General features: G+C 39.4%; 1 protein-coding gene across 2 annotated transcripts in view; it reads left to right on the top strand.

The window, feature by feature from the left end:
• Nucleotides 1–18,909, top strand: part of DNAJC13 (DnaJ heat shock protein family (Hsp40) member C13) — a 157,749-nt gene that overhangs the window by 15,331 nt on the left and 123,509 nt on the right. For both annotated transcript variants that reach the window (XR_001918368.1, XM_018051322.1), the window contains exon 2: nucleotides 7,293–7,373. Coding sequence is in view for 1 of the 2 variants with exons in the window: in XM_018051322.1 (XP_017906811.1) it covers nucleotides 7,306–7,373 (68 nt within the window). In the remaining variant the exon portion in view is untranslated. The remainder of the gene's footprint in view (nucleotides 1–7,292; nucleotides 7,374–18,909) is intronic.

Below are 18,909 nucleotides of genomic sequence, written 5' to 3'. Positions count from 1 at the left end.
ATTTTGGCCCCGGGCACTTCTGATGTCCAGAGAAGCCTTCAACTCTACATTATATTTTTTTGTTAGCATTGTAATCTGCATCAGGGATACAGTATTTTTTTCTGACAGGCCAAGGTAGTGGTTTACTTTTTGAATTTCTAAAATTAATTTTGGGGGAGTAGGAAGTCAAGAAACACCTGGAGTAACAGGCAAATTTGGCCTTGGAATGCAGAATGAAGCAGGGCAGAAACTAATAGAGTTTTGCCAAGAAAATGCACTGGTCATAGCAAACACCCTCTTCCAACAACTCAAGAGAAGACTCTACACATTGACATCACCAGATGGTCAACACCGAAATCAGATTGATTATATTCTTTGCAGCCAAAGATGGAGAAGCTCTATACAGTCAACAAAAACAAGACTGGGAGCTTACTGTGGCTCAGATCATGAACTTCTTATTGCCAAATTCAGACTTAAATTGAAGAAAGTAGGGAAAACCGCTAGAGCATTCAGGTATGACCTAAATCAAATCCCTTATGATTATACACTGGAAGTGAGAAATAGATTTAAGGGCCTAGATATGATAGATAGAGTGCCTGATGAATTATGGAATGAGGTTCGTGACATTGTACAGGAGACAGGGATCAAGACCATCCCCATGGAAAAGAAATGCAAAAAAGCAAAATGGCTGTCTGGGGAGGCCTTACAAATAGCTGTGAAAAGAAGAGAGGCGAAGAGCCAAGGAGAAAAGGAAAGATATAAGCATCTGAATGCAGAGTTCCGAAGAATAGGAAGAAGAGATAAGAAAGCCTTCTTCAGCGATCAATGCAAAGAAATAGAGGAAAACAACAGAATGGGAAAGACTAGAGATCTCTTCAAGAAAATTACAGATACCAAGGGAACATTTCATGCAAAGATGGGCTTGATAAAGGACAGAAATGGTCTAGACCTAACAGAAGCAGAAGATATTAAGAAGAGGTGGCGAGAATACATGGAAGAACTGTGCAAAAAAGATCTTCACGACCCAGATAATCATGATGATGTGATCACTAATCTAGAGCCAGACATCTTGGAATGTGAAGTCAAGTGGGCCTTAGAAAGCATCACTACGAACAAAGCTAGTGGAGGTGATGGAATTCCAGTTGAGCTATTTCAAATCCTGAAAGATGATGCTGTGAAAGTGCTGCACTCAATATGCCAGCAAGTTTGGAAAACTCAGCAGTGGCTACAGGACTGGAAAAGGTCAGGTTTCATTCCAATTCCAAAGAAAGGCAATGCCAAGGAATGCTCAAACTACCGCACAATTGCACTCATCTCACATGCTAGTAAAGTAATGCTTGACATTCTCCAGGCAAGACTTCAGCAATACGTGAACCGTGAACTTCCAGATGTTTGAGCTGGTTTTAGAAAAGGCAGAGGAACCAGAAATCAAATTGCCGACATCCGCTGGATCATGGAAAAAGCAAGAGAGTTCCAGAAATACACCTACTTCTGCTTTACTGACTATGCCAAAGCCTTTGACTGTGTGGATCACAATAAACTGTGGAAAATTCTGAGAGAGATGGGAATACCAGACCACCTGACCTGCCTCTTGAGAAATCTGTATGCAGGCCAGGAAGCAGCAGTTAGAACTGGACATGGAACAACAGACTGGTTCCAAATAGGAAAAGGAGTATGTCAAGGCTATATATTGTCACCCTGCTTATTTAACTTCTGTGCAGAGTACATCATGAGAAACGCTGTACTGGAAGAAACACAAGCCGGAATCAAGATTGCCAGGAGAAATATCAGTAACCTCAGATATGCAGATGACACCACCCTTATGGCAGAAAGTGAAGAGAAGCTAAAAAGCCTCTTGATGAAAATGAAAGAGGAGAGTGAAAAAGTTGGCTTAAAGCTCAAGATTCAGAAAACGAAGCTCATGGCATCTTGTCCCATCAATTCATGGCAAATAGATGGGGAAACAGTAGAAACAGTGTCAGACTTTATTTTTCTGGGCTCCAAAGTCACTGCAGATGGTGACTGCAGCCATGAAATTGAAAGACGCTTACTCCTTGGAAGAAAAGTTATGACCAACCGAGATAGCATATTCAAAAGCAGAGACATTACTCTGCCAACTAAGGTCCGTCTAGTCAAGGCTATGGTTTTTCCTGTGGTCATGTATGAATGTGAGAGTTGGACTGTGAAGAAGGCTGAGTGCTGAAGAATTGATGCTTTTGGACTGTGGTGTTGGAAGAGACTCTTGAGAGTCCCTTGGACTTCGAGAAGATCCAGCCAGTCCATTCTGAAGGAGATCAGCCCTAGAATTTTTTGGAAGGAATGATGCTACAGCCGAAACTCTAGTACTTTGGCCACCTCATGAGAAGAGTTGACTCATTGGAAAAGACTCTGATGCTGGGAGGGATTGGGGGCAGGAGGAGAAGGGGACGACCCAGGTTGAGATGGCTGGATGGTATCATGGACTCGATGGATGTGAGTCTAAGTGAACTTCGGTAGTTGGTGATGGACAGGGAGGCCTGGTGTGCTGCGATTCATGGGGTCGCAAAGAGTCGGACACGACTGAGCAGCTGAACTGAACTGAACTGAAAAACGCTTAACATAAGATCTCCCCTCTTAACAGATTTTATGTATACATTATTGTTCACTATTTAGGCCCAGTGCTATAAAACAGACTCTAGAACTTACTCATCTTGCATAACTGAAACTTTATACCCATTAATTAGCAACTCCCCATTTCCCCTCCAGCTCAGGCACTGGCAACTACCATTCTACCTTCTTCTCTGAGTTGAACTATTGTAGATAATTCATGTAAGTGGCATTCTGTTACTGGCTTATTTCACTTAGCATAATATTTTTAAATTTCAGTGATATTATTGAAGATTGTAGGATGTCCTTCTTTTTTAAGACTGAATAATATTGTGTATACCACATTTTCTTAATCCATTCATCTGTTCGGGGTGTTTAGACATCTTAAGTTTTATAAATAATACTGCAGTGAATATGGTTGTGTCATCTCTTCATGTTGTAGCCTCACCTTCCGGGAAACAAACTCACTCAGAGGGACAGTGCAGATAGTGGAATGCAGTTTATTACACTGGCGGGCCCAAGGCAGAGTCTCCTAGCCAACGACCTGGACCAGTTTTTGTGAAAACCTTATATACCCCAAGTGTATGTGCCCAAACTCGCCTTCCGAAATTCCCTGAAACTAGTCTGAACAAAGGAAAAAGAGATACAATCAAAGTTAACCCGTGATTCATACGCCTTAAGCCTAGGTTGTTAACAATGGATAATTATCAATAGGCCTGTGGTCATACCCCAATAAGCATAATAGAATGTATGATTCTATTTGGTTACACAGATAATTAGGGTATTCTTTTAGGCAACAGAGAGCCCCAGGGCTCTTCCTTCTTGGGGCCTGGTTTTCCAGGTGGTATGTTTCCATAGATACTGGGCATATAGTTCAAAGTCCACAGTTCGGCCCAAGATGGAGTCCTGCTTTCGAGATAGAGCCTCTTCTGTTTCCTCCATTAGAGGTCCAAATTTCAGTTCTTTCGGATAAATACTCAAAGTTTGATTTCTGGATCATGTGATAATTCTATTTTTTCATTTGGCCACATGCAGCTGGCACAATCCTAGTTCTCTGATGAGGAATTGAACCTGGGCCCACGATAATGAAAGTGTAGCCCCTTCCAGGGCCCCACGATTGGGCTCTTGTCTAACACTAGGAAAAGAATTGTCTGAGGAGACGTGCTGACAAATCAAGAGACTTTATTGGAAGAGGGCACCGGCTGGAGAGCAGCAGGGTAAGGGAACCCAGGAGAACTGCTCTGCCACATGGCTTGCAGTCTCAGGTTTTAACATAAAAACTGACTGATGGGACTAGTTTCTGGGTTGTCTTTGGCTAATCATTTTGACTCAGAGTCCTTCCTGGTGGCGCACCACATTGCTTAGACAAGATGGATGCTAGTGAGAGGGATTCTGGGAGGTAGATGGACATGTGGTGTCATCTTTTGACCTTTCCTGAACTCTTCTGGTTGGCAGTGGCTTATTAGTTCTGTGTTCCTTACCAGGACCTCCTGTCGTAAAATAACTCATGCAGATGGTTACTAGAGAGCCTGGCCAGGGTGGGTGGGGTCAGTCAGTATTTTATCCCTAACAAAAGCACCAAGTCCTAACCACTAGGCAACCATGGAATTCCCTAATAATTCTATTTTTTAATTTTTTGAGCAACTTCCATACTGTTTTCCATAACACACCATTTTGCGTTCTCATCAACAATGCACAAAGGTTCAAGTTTCTTTACATGCTCGCCAGAACTTGTCTGTTATTTTTTTGATAATAGCCACCCTAACAGGTGTGAGGCAGTATCTTGTAGTTTTGAGTTTGAGTTGCATCTCCCTGATAATGACATAGAACATCTTTTCGTATACCTGTGGCCCATTTGTGTGTCTTCAGTTCTATATTAATTTTATCTATCCTAACCTAGGAACTTTCGGGCATCTAGTGCTTTTATCAACCCTGAATTCATAAATCTCCAAAAAGTTGTAGATAAGCCTTCTTAATTCCCCTCCTAAAAGATTCGTTTGAGTTACTTGTTCCCCCAAATCAGTGATAAGATCGTTCTTTAGGTTTATTTTTTAAATTCTTCAGTATGCCTTGTTGTTACTAGATTATTTTCCCCCAGACTCCCTACAGATTTATTAGATCATGTCTTAAGTTCTTTGTGACTGTCACTTTAAAATTTTATATTTTTCTCTCATTTTCCTTTTACAGTCCCTTGATGGGATCAGCCAGTCTTCACTTAAACGCATTTTCTTTCTTGTCAGTTTTTCCTAGATAGGCCAGAGTTCAGTCAGTCCTTCCCATCTTAAATTGTGAACTCAGAATCCAAACTCCACTCCTCAGTATCAGCCATTTGCTTTTTCTGTCCTCCTTTTTTTTCTTTTTCCCAATCTTCAGTTACTGTATATGAGGGGAAAATACCATCTGTAGGTCTATAATTCTTCACTTTTTTTGGCACATTTTCAGAGATCTTCTCTAAGTTTCTTTCCAGCAATATCATTTACTACATATGACTCAGAAGACAGGGATAATGTTTGCTGGTTTAATAATTCTTGGTTGGCTGCCTGTGTCATTTCACATACACGATCTAGAAAAAAACAGAACAGTGCACCAGCTGACAGGTCTATATTTAGCTGTCTATACATACTAGTAGGAAGATGTCATTGACTGTTAAGAGAAATTTCTCTCTGGTGACAATAAAGGTTTCTCTAAATTTGCTATTACATGTGGTTCTTTTATTATGCCTCAGAGGATGAATTGATGTTTTTCCGGAAGGTTTGACAAAACCTTGTTTGGGAGTACCTCTTAGCAGCGACTTAGCATGCATGCATGGAAACAACACATATGTCCAGCAACTGATGAATGGTTATACAAAATGTGGTGTTTCTATACAATAGGAAACGGATGCATGCCACAACATGGATAAACTTTGAAAATGTTTTCGCTTGTTACGCTCAGTGAAAGAAGCCAGTCACAAAGACAACGCATTTTATGATTCTATTTATATGAGATTCCATAATAGACAGGTCCATAGTGACAGAAAGTAGATGGTTGCCAGGTAGTGGGTGTGAGGGGGACTGGGGAGTGGCTGCCAGCAGGGTTGCTTGTTGGAATGATAAAAATAGCGTATTCGTTGTAGAACTCTGTGAACATACCAAAACCTCTGAATTGCACACTTTCTAAAGAGGTGAATTTTAAGGTATGTGAATCGTCTCAAAAAGCTGTTATAAAAATGTTTTTGAATGAAAAATAGTTTTATTCTATTTATGAAAAGAATACTTGTTGATTAAAAAAGTTTAGACGTGTAAAGATGTGAAGAAAGCTAAGCAAGCCATAATTCTAACCATTCAGTTTGCATTATTGACACTTTATGTATTTTACAATATTTTTTAGAGTGTATTTCTAATTATTAAGGATAGGAAGTAGTACCCAAGTGACAAAAGAAGTAAAATTATCATATTCAGTATGAAGCAAATGATGTAATATTTTCAGAATTTATCATTAGTCTTTCATTAGTAGCCAGTTTATACAATTAATTGTGTAAAGTTAGGTAAACTGAAATTTTTTCTTGAGCTAAATGGATTCTGGATTTTATACACTTCAGGGTTACAGTCAACAAACTAATCTTGAAATATTGCACATAGCATTGTCCCTCTTCCTGTGGCTGTTAGGAAGCTCATACCATGTGTGATTTATCATACAAGTCAGCAATCCTCAACTGTTCTATATCCTGTTTAATCAGAGAGTTCACTAACCAAACTGTAACAGACATTTCTGAACACTTAATTTCTGCACTTGATGTTGACAACTACACTTTGAGTAACATTGTTCTTGTGACTTAAAAATCTTTTTCTCAAAGAATATTTAATTCCTTGGAAAAAGGTTAATATTCTGTGAAAACAAGCTAAGTGGTATAAATGACAGTCTCAATTTTGTTTAAAAAAGACATTTTTTTTCCTAGCTGAAAGAGGGAAAGTTAGTATCTTTCGATGCTAGGATGAAAGATGAGTTACTTTATGAACATTAAAAATGTTTTTACTATGTACTTAAATTACTTTTGGGCTTCCTTGGTGGCTCAGACAGTCAAGAATCTGCCTGCAATGCAGGAGATCTAGGTTCAGTCCCTGGGTTGGGAAGATCTCCTGGAGAAGGGAATGGCAACCCACTCCAGTATTCTTGCTTGGAGAATTCCGTGGGCAGAGGAGCCTGGTGGGCTACAGTCCATGGGGTCTGAAAGAGCTGGACATGACTGAGTGACCAAGATTTTAACTTTTACTAAATTACTTTTATAATGAGAATATTGTTCAAGTTAAACCTTATTTATATTAAGTTCCCTTTAAAGTGACAGTGACAGCAAGATGGCCAGCACTTAGCAGCTAGACAAAACCTTTTAGAGTTGGTTTGACACTTGACAGTCATGTGTTAAAATATTGTTTGGCAGTGTGAGATTTAAAGATTCATTTACTTTAACACTTTTTACTAGATTCTCACTTTTTACTATTCTTGGGATGTTGATACGAGGGCAATTCTTGTCCTCAGACTCAGCGTAGTGGAAAAGAGCTGTGACAATATAGTGTGCTACAGGCTCTCTGATAGAGAGGTGAACAGACCATCCTTAGGGTCTTGTATAAAAAGTGGGCGTCTTAAAATCAGTACCATATGGCAGTCTATGAAAATATGATGGGGGAGATTCAGGAAAAACTCTTAAGGTTAGCACTATGACAAAATTTACCCATATTTTTATCTTTCAGGATTCAGCACAAAATGAACATTATTAAGGAAAATAAGGATTTAGCATGTTTCTACACAACAAAACATTCATGGAGAGGGAAGTAAGTATTTGTTGGTTTTACTTTTCTGTTCTTCTGTAAAGTATTTTAAAAATTACCTTTTCTTTTGATATGTCTGGTTTTCTCTGTTTTTGGAAGGAATTTGGATAAGAATTAAAAGGAAAATAAACCAATTATCCATAGTCTTGACTGCTATCACTTAAGGATGAGTTTTTGTAGTAGTGGAGTTTTCACTTCACAACTTTATCACCTAGAGATGAGCCTACGTGTTATCAATACATTTTCACATCCATTTGACAGTCAAAGAAAATATGCCAATAGTGCATTTCGTATTTTTTCTTTTAACCTGTAATGAAATTTAAAAATTGGTTTTGATCTTTTCCTTGGGAGGGGTTGATGACATTTTTCAGTAGCTTGCCTGGCCAGACTGAGGTGTAAATGGTTCCTGTTTCCTGCTGTAAAATAGGTAGTAATTCCTAGCCCTCTGATTGATATAAGGATTAAATGAATTGATAATGGAGTGTGTGAAGGTTTTAAAATTATACCTTAAATACAGTCAGTATTCAATGAATGGCACTTTTTGATCATTACAAAAAAGTTTAGTCTGTTGTCATTTTGAGTAGTAGTAATAAGTAAAATGAGTATGCCACACTTTAAGAAATAGGTGACCACATTATTCCAAATCAGGCCTCAAACTAAGATAAAAACGTGACATGTGCACAAAGCCAGTAACTTTACTTCTTAATTCCCATCCCCCACCCCTTGGAAGATGAGGAGAGAGAGTGGTATAGTTCTTATTCTTAACTTTCCAATTTTTAGGTAATAGTGTTGTTACTTCTTAGAATGGTGCAACATCTGAATTCTGTAGTGTTTCTGGTTTGCATTAATGAACTAACTAATTTTGAAAGATTTGAGTGTTTAATTTTGTTTCCTTTTAGAAGCTCAGTTGTATGAGTTACTTAATTGTTATCCTTGTAGAATACTTGTCTTGAAATTTTTTTCTTCGGTTAATTTCATTAAGCAAAGTTAGAATATTGGCATATCCAGAGTAGTATGACTCTCTTTAGTTATTTCAGTAAGCCTTAAAAAATGTTGTATATTTAAATGATCTTTATTTTTTTTCTCAAATTTTAGATTGCTCTAATCATCGTAATATAACTTTTGTCTTTTAAATGAAATTGTAGCATTCTGTTGAATTCTAAAGAACAAAATAACTACAATACTTTTTGCTTTGTGAGCTTGTTGTAATTGTGATCATCTGGAAAAAATTTTTTAACATTCTTAGTGGTGACTATGACTTAAGACAGTCCTTTTTTTTTTTTCTTTCTTTCTTTGTAATTATTAGGAGCAGAACTATTTCTGTGCTGTAAGCACAATTCCTTCCCTCTAATTCACACCTTTAAATTTGTTTTGTTTTTATAACAGCTTTATTGATAAAATTTATATAACATAAAACTTTTTAAAGTGTACAATTCAGTGGTTTTTAGTATATTCGTAGAGTTGTGAACCATCACAACTCTTTTTAGAACAATTTCCTCACCTCTCAAGAATACTCCTTTAAAAATATTAGCAGTTCCCTCCCTCCCTTCTCTTATTCCCTGCATCTGGCAGCCTCTAATCTATTTTCTGTTTCTGTATTTGCTTATTTAGGACATCTCATATAAATGGACTCATCCAATATGTAATCTTTCATGACTGTCTTCTTTCACTTAACATGTTATCAAGGTTTATCCATGTTGTAGTATGTGTCATTACTTCATTTCTTTTTATTGTTAAATGTATTGTATGGGTATGCCACATTTTGTGTTGATGGACATTTATATTGTTTCTACTTTTTTACTGTTGTGAATAGAATAACACTACCATAAATGTTCACATACAAATTTACTGGTGAATCTATATTTCCAGTTCTCTTGAATATGTACCTAGGAGTGCAGTTGATGGTGTATGGAGTTATATGGAGGTATATGGTAACTCTGTGTTTAACTTTTTGAGGAACAGGCAAACTGTTTTCCAAGTGGCTGCAGCATTTTATAATCCTACCATCAGTGTATGAGGATTCCAATTTCTCTACATCTTAACTGACAGTTGTTATTGTCTGTCTTTCTATTTTAGGCATCCTAGTGGGTATGAAGTGGTATCTCATTGTGGTTTTGATTTGCATTTCCCTAATGACTAAGATGTTGAGTATCTTTTCATGCTTATTTGCCATTTGTGTCATGATCTTCATTTTCTGAATGCTGAGCTTTAAGCCAACTTTTTCACTCTCCACTTTCACTTTCATCAAGAGGCTTTTTAGTTCCTCTTCACTTTCTGCCATAAGGGTGGTGTCATCTGCATATCTGAGGTTATTGATATTTATCCCTGCAATCTTGATTCCAGCTTGTGCTTCTTCCAGCCCAGCGTTTCTCATGATGTACTCCGCATATAAGTTAAATAAGCAGGGTGACAATATACAGCCTTGACGTCCTCCTTTTCCTATTTGGAACCAGTCTGTTGTTCCATGTCCAGTTCTAATGGTTGCTTCTGACCTGCATACAGATTTCTCAAGAGGCAGGTCAGGTGGTCTGGTATTCCCATCTCTCTCAGAATTTTCCACAGTTTCTTGTGATCCACACAGTCAAAGGCTTTGGCATCATCAATAAAGCAGAAGTAGGTGTATTTCTGGAACTCTCTTGCTTTTTCCATGATCCAGCGGATGTTGGCAATTTGGTCTCTGGATCCTCTGCCTTTTCTAAAACCAGCTTGAACATTAGGAAGTTCACGGTTCACGTATTGCTGAAGCCCATCTGGTCCCATCACTTCATTGGAAATAGATGGGGAAACAGTATCAGGCTTTATTTTTTTGGGCTCCAAAATCACTGCAGATGGTGATTGCAGCCATGAAATTAAAAGAAGCTTACTCCTTGGAAGAAAAGTTATGACCAACCTAGATAGCATATTCAAAAGCAGAGACATTACTTTGCTGACTAAGGTCTGTCTAGTCAAGGCTATGGTTTTTCCTGTGGTCATGTATGGATGTGAGAGTTGGACTGTGAAGAAGGCTGAGTGCCAAAGAATTGATGCTTTTGAACCGTGTTGAAGAAGACTGTTAAGAGTCCCTTGGACTGCAAGGAGATCCAACCAGTCCATTCTGAAGGAGATCAGCCCTGGGATTTCTTTGGAAGGAATGATGCTAAAGCCGAAACTCCAGTACTTTGGCCACCTCATGGGAAGAGTTGACTCATTGGAAAAGACTCTGATGCTGGGAGGGATTGGGGGCAGAAGGAGAAGGGGACAACAGAGGATGAGATGGCTGGATGGCATCACTGACTCGATGGACGACGTGAGTCTGAGTGAACTCCGGGAATTGGTGATGGACAGGGAGGCCTGGTGTGCTGCGATTCATGGGGTCGCAAACAGTCGGACACGACTGAGCGACTGAGCTGAACTGAACTGAACTTGCCATTTGTGTATATATATCATGAAATGTCTATTCAAATCAGTTACCCATTTTTTAACTGAGTTATTTGTTGAGTTGCATGAGTTCCTCATGTATTGTGAATACAAGTCTCTTATAGAGATATGATTTGCCAATATTTTCTGCTGTTTGGTGGCTTGTCTTTTCATTTTCTTGATGGTGTGCTTTGAAGTATGAAGTTTTAAATTTTCATGAAATTGAGTTTATTTTTTTCTATTGCCTCTTGAGCTTTTTATGTTGTTAGCCATTACCTAATTCAAGGTCTCAAAGATTTATTCCTTTGTTTTCTTCTAAGAGTTTTATAGTTTTGATTTTGGAAAACTTTTGTGTATAGTGGGTAGTAAGGATCCATCTTTATCCTTTTGTATGTGGATATCTAGGGCTTCCCAAGTGGCTCAATGGTAAGCAATCCAATCGTCCTGCCAATGCAGGAGGTGCAGGAGATATGAGTTTGATCCCTGGGTTAGCAAGAGCCCTTGGAGAAGGAAATGGTAATTTACTCCAATATTCTTACTGGGAAAATTCCACGGACAGTGGAGCCTAGTGGGCTACAGTCCACGGGGTTGCAAAGAGTTGGACATGACTGAGCAACTACACTTCACTTTTCCTTTCAAAAGTCCTACATTTCCCAGGTAGGGATAGTTATTTCATTGTTACATATATTATTACGTGGCACTGAATCTTTTATTATATTACCTATTTTATGTAGCCCTTCCTTGGTGGCTCAGCTGATAAAAGAATCTGCCTGCAATGCAGATGACCCAGGTTAAGTCCCTGGGCCAGGAAGATCCCCTGGAAAACAGAATGGCAACCCACTCCAATATTCTTGCCTGGAAAATTCCATGGACAGAGGATCCTGGTGGGCTACAGTTCATGGGATTGCAAAGAACTGGTCACGACTGAGTGACTAATGCCAACAGTTTTATGTAGCCAATTCTAATCTAAGTTTAAAGTATTTCTCATCAGTCTTATGAAAAAAATAAATGTCCTTACATTGAAAATTTTCTGTTGTTTTAGAGTTGCTATATGAACATTCTGTTTAGATCATACATCTGCATAAAACAAATTTTGTGTGTGATATGGGGGCTTTAGGGCCTAGGTTTTAAGAGATTCCATCTTAACCCCAACATTTCAGAAAAATGTTATTGGTAGTGACAGTAAAGATGGTCAAATATTTTTCATTCGTTCAGTTCAGTCGCTCAGGCGAATCTGACTCTTTGCGACCGCATGAATCGCAGCACGCCAGGCCTCCCTGTCCATCACCAACTCCCGGAGTTCACTCAGACTCACGTCATCCATCGAGTCAGTGATGCCATCCAGCCATCTCATCCTCTGTTGTCCCCTTCTCCTCTTGCTCCCAATCCCTCCCAGCATCAAAGTCTATTCCAATGAGTCAACTCTTCACATGAGGTGGCCAGAGTACTGGAGCTTCAGCTTTAGCATCATTCCTTCCAAAGAAATCCCAGGGTTGACCTCCTTCAGAATGGACTGGTTGGATCTCCTTGCAGTCAAGGGACTCTCAAGAGTCTTCTCCAACACCACAGTTCAAAAGCATCAATTCTTTGGCACTCAGCCTTTTTCACAGTCCAACTCTCACATCCATACATGACTGCTGGAAAAACCATAGCCTTGACTAGATGGACCTTAGTCAGCAAAGTAATGTCTCTGCTTTTGAATATGCTATCTAGGTTGGTCATAATTTTCTTTCCAAGGAGTAAGCTTCTTTTAATTTCATGGCTGCAGTCACCATCTGCAGTGATTTTGGAGCCCCCCAAAATAAAGCCTGACACTGTTTCCACTGTTTCCCCATCTATTTGCCATGAAGTAATGGGACGGGATGCCGTGATATTCGTTTTCTGAATGTTGAGCTTTAAGCCAACTTTTTCACTCTCCTCTTTCACTTTCATCAAGAGGCTTTTGAGTTCCTCTTCACTTTCTGCCATAAGGGTGGTATCATCTGCATATCTGAGGTTATTGATATTTCTCCTGGCAATGTTGATTCCAGCTTGTGCTTCTTCCAGTACAGCGTTTCTCATGATGTACTCTGCATATAAGTTAAATAAGCAGGGTGACAATATACAGCCTTGACGTACTCCTTTTCCTATTTGGAACCAATCTGTTGTTCCATGTCCAGTTCTAATTGTTGCTTCCTGACCTGCATACAGATTTCTCAAGAGGCAGGTCAGGTGGTCTGGTATTCCCATCTCTTTCAGAATTTTCCACAGTTTATTGTGATCCACACAGTCAAAGGCTTTGGCATCATCAATAAAGCAGAAGTAGATGTTTTTCTGGAACTTCCTTACATTTTCGATGATCCAGTGGATGTTGGCAATTTGATCTCTGGTTCCTCTGCCTTTTCTAAAGCCAGCTTGAACATCAAGAAGTTCACGGTTCACGTATTGCTGAAACCTGGCTTGGAGAGTGTTGAGCATTACTTTACTAGCATGTGAGATGAGTGCAGTTGTGCGGTAGTTTGAGCATTCTTTGGCATTGCCTTTCTTTGGAATTGGAATGAAAACTGAACTTTTCCAGTCCTGTGACCACTGCTGAGTTTTCCAAACTTGCTGGCATATTGAGTGCAGCACTTTCACAGCCTCATCTTTCAGGATTTGAAACAGCTCAACTGGAATTCCATCACCTCCACGAGCTTTGTTCATAGTAATGCTTTCCAAGGCCCACTTGACTTCACATTCCAGAATGTCTGGCTCTAGATTAGTGATCACACCATGATGATTATCTTGATCGTGAAGATCTTTTTTGTACAGTTCTTCCGTGTATTCTTGCCACCTCTTCTTAATATCTTCTGCTTCTGTTAGGTCCATACCATTTCTTTCCTTTATCGAGCCCATCTTTGCATGAAATGTTCCCTTGGTATCTCTAATTTTCTTGAAGAGATCTCTAGTCTTTCCCATTCTGTTGTTTTCCTCTATTTCTTTGCATTGATCGCTGAAGAAGGCTTTCTTATCTCTTCTTGCTATTCTCTGGAACTCTGCATTCAGATGCTTATATCTTTCCTTTTCTCCTTTGCTTTTCACCTCTCTTCTTTTCACAGCTATTTGTAAGGCCTCCCCAGACAGCCATTTTGGTTTTTTGCATTTCTTTTCCATGGGGATTGTCTTGATCCTTGTCTCCTGTACAGTGTCACGAACCTCAGTTCATAGTTATCAGGCACTCTATCTATCAGATCTAGGCCCTTTAATCTATTTCTCACTTCCACTGTATAATCATAAGGGATTTGATTTAGGTCATACTTGAATGCTCTAGAGGTTTTCCCTACTTTCTTCAATTTAAGTCTGAATTTGGCAATAAGAAGTTCATGATCTGAGCCACAGTCAGCTCCTGGTCTTGTTTTTGTTGACTGTATAGAGCTTCTCCATCTTTGGCTGCAAAGAATATAATCAATCTGATTTCGGTGTTGACCATCTCGTGATGTCCATGTGTAGAGTCTTCTCTTGGGTTGTTGGAAGAGGGTTTTTTCTATGACCAGTGCATTTTCTTGGCAAAACGCTATTAGTCTTTGCCCTCCTTCATTCCACATTCCAAGGCCAAATTTGCCTGTTACTCCAGGTGTTTCTTGACTTCTGACTTTTGCATTCCAGTCCCCTACAATGAAAAAACATCTCTTTTGAGTTTTAGTTCTAAAAGGTCTTGTAGGTCTTCATAAAACCATTCAACTTCAGCTTCTTCAGCGTTACTGGTTGGGGCATAGACTTGGAATACTGTGATATTGAATGGTTTGCCTTGGAGACGAACAGAGATCATTCTCTCGTTTTTGAGATTGCATCCAAGTACTGCATTTCAGACTCTTTTGTTGACCATGATGGGTACTCCATTTCTTCTGAGGGATTCCTGCCCGCAGTAGTAGATATAATGGTCATCTGAGTTAAATTCACCCATTCCAGTCCATTTTAGTTTGCTGATTCCTAGAATGTCGGTGTTCACTGTTGCCATCTCTTGTTTGATCACTTCCAATTTGCCTTGATTCAGGGACCTGACATTCCAGATTCCTATGCAATATTGCTCTTTACAGCATCGGACCTTGCTTCTATCACCAGTCACATCCACAGCTGGGTATTGTTTTTGCTTTGGCTCCATCCCTTCATTCTTTCTGGACTTATCTTTCCACTGATCTCCAGTAGCATATTGGGCACCTAATGACCTGGGGAGTTCCTCTTTTGGTATCCTATCATTTTGCCTTTTCATACTGTTCATGGGGTTCTCAAGGCAAGAATACTGAAGTGGTTTGCCATTCTTTTCTCCAGTGGACCACATTCTGTCAGACCTCTCCTCCATGAGCCACCGGACCTGGGTTGCCCTGAGGGCATGGCTTGGTTTCATGAGTTAGACAAGGCTGTGGTCCTAATATGATTAGATTGACTAGTTTTCTGTGAGTATGGTTTCAGTGTGTCTGCCCTCTGATGCCCTCTTGCAACACCTACCATCTTACTTGGGTTTCCTTAGTATACCTAAATTAAAGTTAACCTCTCCAGGTATTTCCCTTGGGGATATTCATGTCACTTATTTCATGCTACCGTTATGATAGTTTTCATATGTTTCATTTTGCAGCCACTACTCATTTTTTAATGATTCAGGTCTGTTCACCATCATTATAGACCCTTTGGCTGGCAAAGTAACTTTTCTGCTATGCTTGCCATTTTCTCACTTGTACACAATTAAATTTTATCTTCTTTCTGGAAGCAGCGAGAAGTAGGAGAAGATTTCATTAGTAAAAAACACTTTCTTTCATTAAAGAGCAAAGTTTCCTTTTTGATCTGGCAAGTCATTTCTGTTAAAAGGAAGATTCATACATTTCAGTTAAACAGAAGTGAAGATTCTCTATGAAAAGCTTCAAAGTAATGTTTAAAATTAGGTACTTAATTTTTTTCCTGAATAGAAATTACATGGGAAATCTGCCTGTGGATCACTTTATTATTTGCATGCATTAATTGCAGCAAATGCTCTGAATTTAAAAGGAGGATTTTAGTATAAGAACAGGATTTTAGCTTCACTACATTGGGATATGTCTGTGCTAAGTCATTGGCAGGTACCCAGTATATTCATTTTTGCTAAGTCACTTCAGTCGTGTCCGACTCTGTGCGATCCCATAGTCGGCAGCCCACCAGGCTCCCCCGTCCCTGGGATTTTCCAGGCAAGAACACTGGAGTGGGTTGCCATTGCCTTCTCCAATGCATGAAAGTGAAAAGTGAAATTGAAGTCGCTCAGTCACGTCAGACTCTTAGCGACTCTGGAATGACTTGATACAGGAAATTTGAGTTAAGGGGAAGGGAAGCTAGTGAATTTCTGATTCCTTTCTTGTAAGTAGGAAGAGTTGGACAATGAAGAGAGACTCTTCTCTTTAGCTGCCTGTTACTTGCACACCTTACCAACTCTGCTAAGTCTAGGAATCCTGAGGTTTTTTTCCCCTGCTTTGTTGATTTTAGCCCTTGCCCCTGCCAGCCTCTAAACCAGGTATGAGTCCGTCCTGAATGGTCTCTGTGTTTGCTTTGTACATCTCTTAGTGCTTATCAGGCAATCGTGATATTTGAATATCTTTCAGAAGTGCAAATAGGACCACATCTCCTTATAGGAATTTTATATTTTATGCACAATGTTCTATTAAAAGCACAGTCTTTTTTTTTTAATGTTTCCTTGTTACTCTCTGTGTACCTTCTACCCTCTCCTCCCCACCACAGCAGCTGAAAAGCACAGAATCTTTTTAGCAAATGATACTTGACACTTGTATATCCACTTGCAAAAAAATGAATCTAGGCATAGATTCTACATCCTTCACAAAATTAACTCAGATTAACTCAAATTTCAGATAACAGACCAAAATGTGAAATGCAAAATTATAAAACTCCTAGATAACATGGGAGAACATCCAGATTACCTTAGGTTTGGTGATGATGTTTTAGATACAACACCAAAGGTAATAGTCATGAAAAAATGAATTGATGAGTGGACTACATTAAAGTTGAAAATGTATGCTTTCTGAAAGACAGTATTAAGAGAATGTGAAGACAATTTGGGATAAAATAACTGCAAAAGATAAGAACTGTTCTACTGTACAAAGAACCCTTAAAACTTAACAAGTGAAAAATCAAACAACTCGATTAAAAAGTGAGCCAAAAATCTTAACAGAGACCTCACCAAAGAAAGTATACCGGGAATTTCTTGGTGGTCTGGTGGTTAGAGCTCTGTGCTTCCACTGGTCTGGGAACTACAATCTCACATGCCATGCGGCATGGCCATAGAAGAGAAAACAAGAAATTCGGGGAAATGCGAACGTAGAGATAAATGGCCAAAATCCAGAATGCTTGGCAACTCCAAATGCTGGTGAGGATGTGAAGCAACAGGAACTCTCCTTTATTGCTGGTGGAAATGTGAAATGGTACAGCTTTTTGGGAAGATAGTTCGGTGGTTTCTTACAACACTCAACGTTCTCTTACCATGCATGTGCGTGCTAAATTGCTTCAGTCTTATCCAGCTATTTTGAAATCCTGTGTACCATATTTACCAGGCTTTGTCAGGGGGATTCTCCAAACAAGAATACTGGAGTGGGTTGCCATGCCCTCCTCCAGGTCTCTTACCATATGATCCAGCAGTTACACTAAATTTACCCAGGGAAGCTGAGAACTTACATTCTTACATTGCACAGAAACCTGCACACAGATGTTTACAGCATCTTTATTCATAGTTACCAAACTTGAAAGCAACCAAAATGTCTTTCAGTAGGTGAATGAGTAAGTAAACTAATATATGCAGACAATGAATATTATTCAGTTCTAAAAAGAAATGAACCATCAAGTCATGAAAAGACATGGAAGAAACTTAAATACTAAGTGGAAGAAGCTAATCTGTGAAGGCTGTGTGCTATATAATTCCAAATACATTGCATTGTAGAAAAGGGATACTTTATAAAAAGTAAAAAGATCAGTGGCATCTAAGGTTTGTAGCAGGGAAGAAAGGATAGAGTTCAGAAGATTTTTAGGAAGGTGAAACTACTCCATGATACTGTAATGGTAGATATACTTGGATACTTTGTCCAAAGCATAGAATGTGAGACATCCAAGAGTGAACTCTAATGTCAGCTGGGACTCTGTTGGATACTGAGGTATCAATGTACGTTGATCAGATACAGATGAAACAAATCTGTATGGTAGGGGTTCTTGGTAAAGGAAGAGGATGTGGAGGGTGAGGACTGGGAGCATGGGGCAAGTCTTTGTACCTCATGTTTAATATTACTGTGAACCCAGTTCACATCACTTCAGTCACGTCCCACTCTTTGTAACCCTGTGTACTGCAGCACACCAAGCTTCCCTGTCCATCACCAACTCCCGAAGCTTTCTCAGAGTCCTGTCCATCAAGTAGGTGATGCCATCTAGCCATCTCAACCTAGGTCATCCCCTTCTCCTGCCTTCAGTCTTTACCAGAAACAGGGTCTTTTCCAATGGGTCAGTTCTTCGCATCAGGTGGCCAAAGTATTGAAGTTTCAGCTTCAGCATCAGTTCTTCCAGTGATATTCAGGACTGATTTCCTTGAGGATTGACTGGTTGGATCTCCTTGCAGTCCAAGGGACCTTCAAGAATCTTCTCCAAAACCACAGTTTAAAAGCATCAGTTTTCTTTATGGTCCAACTCTCACATCCATACATGACTATTGGGAAAACCATAGCTTTGACTAGATGTAACTTTGTTGGCAAAGTAATGTCTCTGCTTTTAAATATACTGTCTAGATTGGTCATAGCTTTTCTTTCACGGAGCAAGCATCTTTAATTTCATGGCTGCCATCACCATCTGCATTGATTTTGGAGCGCCCCAAAATAAAAAAGTCTGTCATTGTTTCCACTGTTTCCCCATCTATTTGCCATGAAGTGATGGGACAAGATGCCATGAGCTTCGTTTTCTGAATGTTGAGCTTTAAGCCAACTTTTTCACTCTCCACTTTCACTTTCATCAAGAGGCTTTTTAGTTCCTCTTCACTTTCTGCCATAAGGGTGGTGTCATCTGCCTATCTGAGGTTATTGCTGTTTCTCCCGGCAATCTTGATTCCAGCTTGTGCTTCTTCCAGTCCAGCGTTTCTCATGATGTACTCTGCATATAAGTTAAATAAGCAGGG

This window comes from Capra hircus, chromosome 1 (assembly GCF_001704415.2).
Source record: "Capra hircus breed San Clemente chromosome 1, ASM170441v1, whole genome shotgun sequence".
Taxonomy (NCBI): domain Eukaryota; kingdom Metazoa; phylum Chordata; class Mammalia; order Artiodactyla; family Bovidae; genus Capra; species Capra hircus.
The sequence above is the reverse complement of the archived record's forward strand: the minus strand, read 5'-3'. Positions and strand labels throughout refer to the sequence as shown.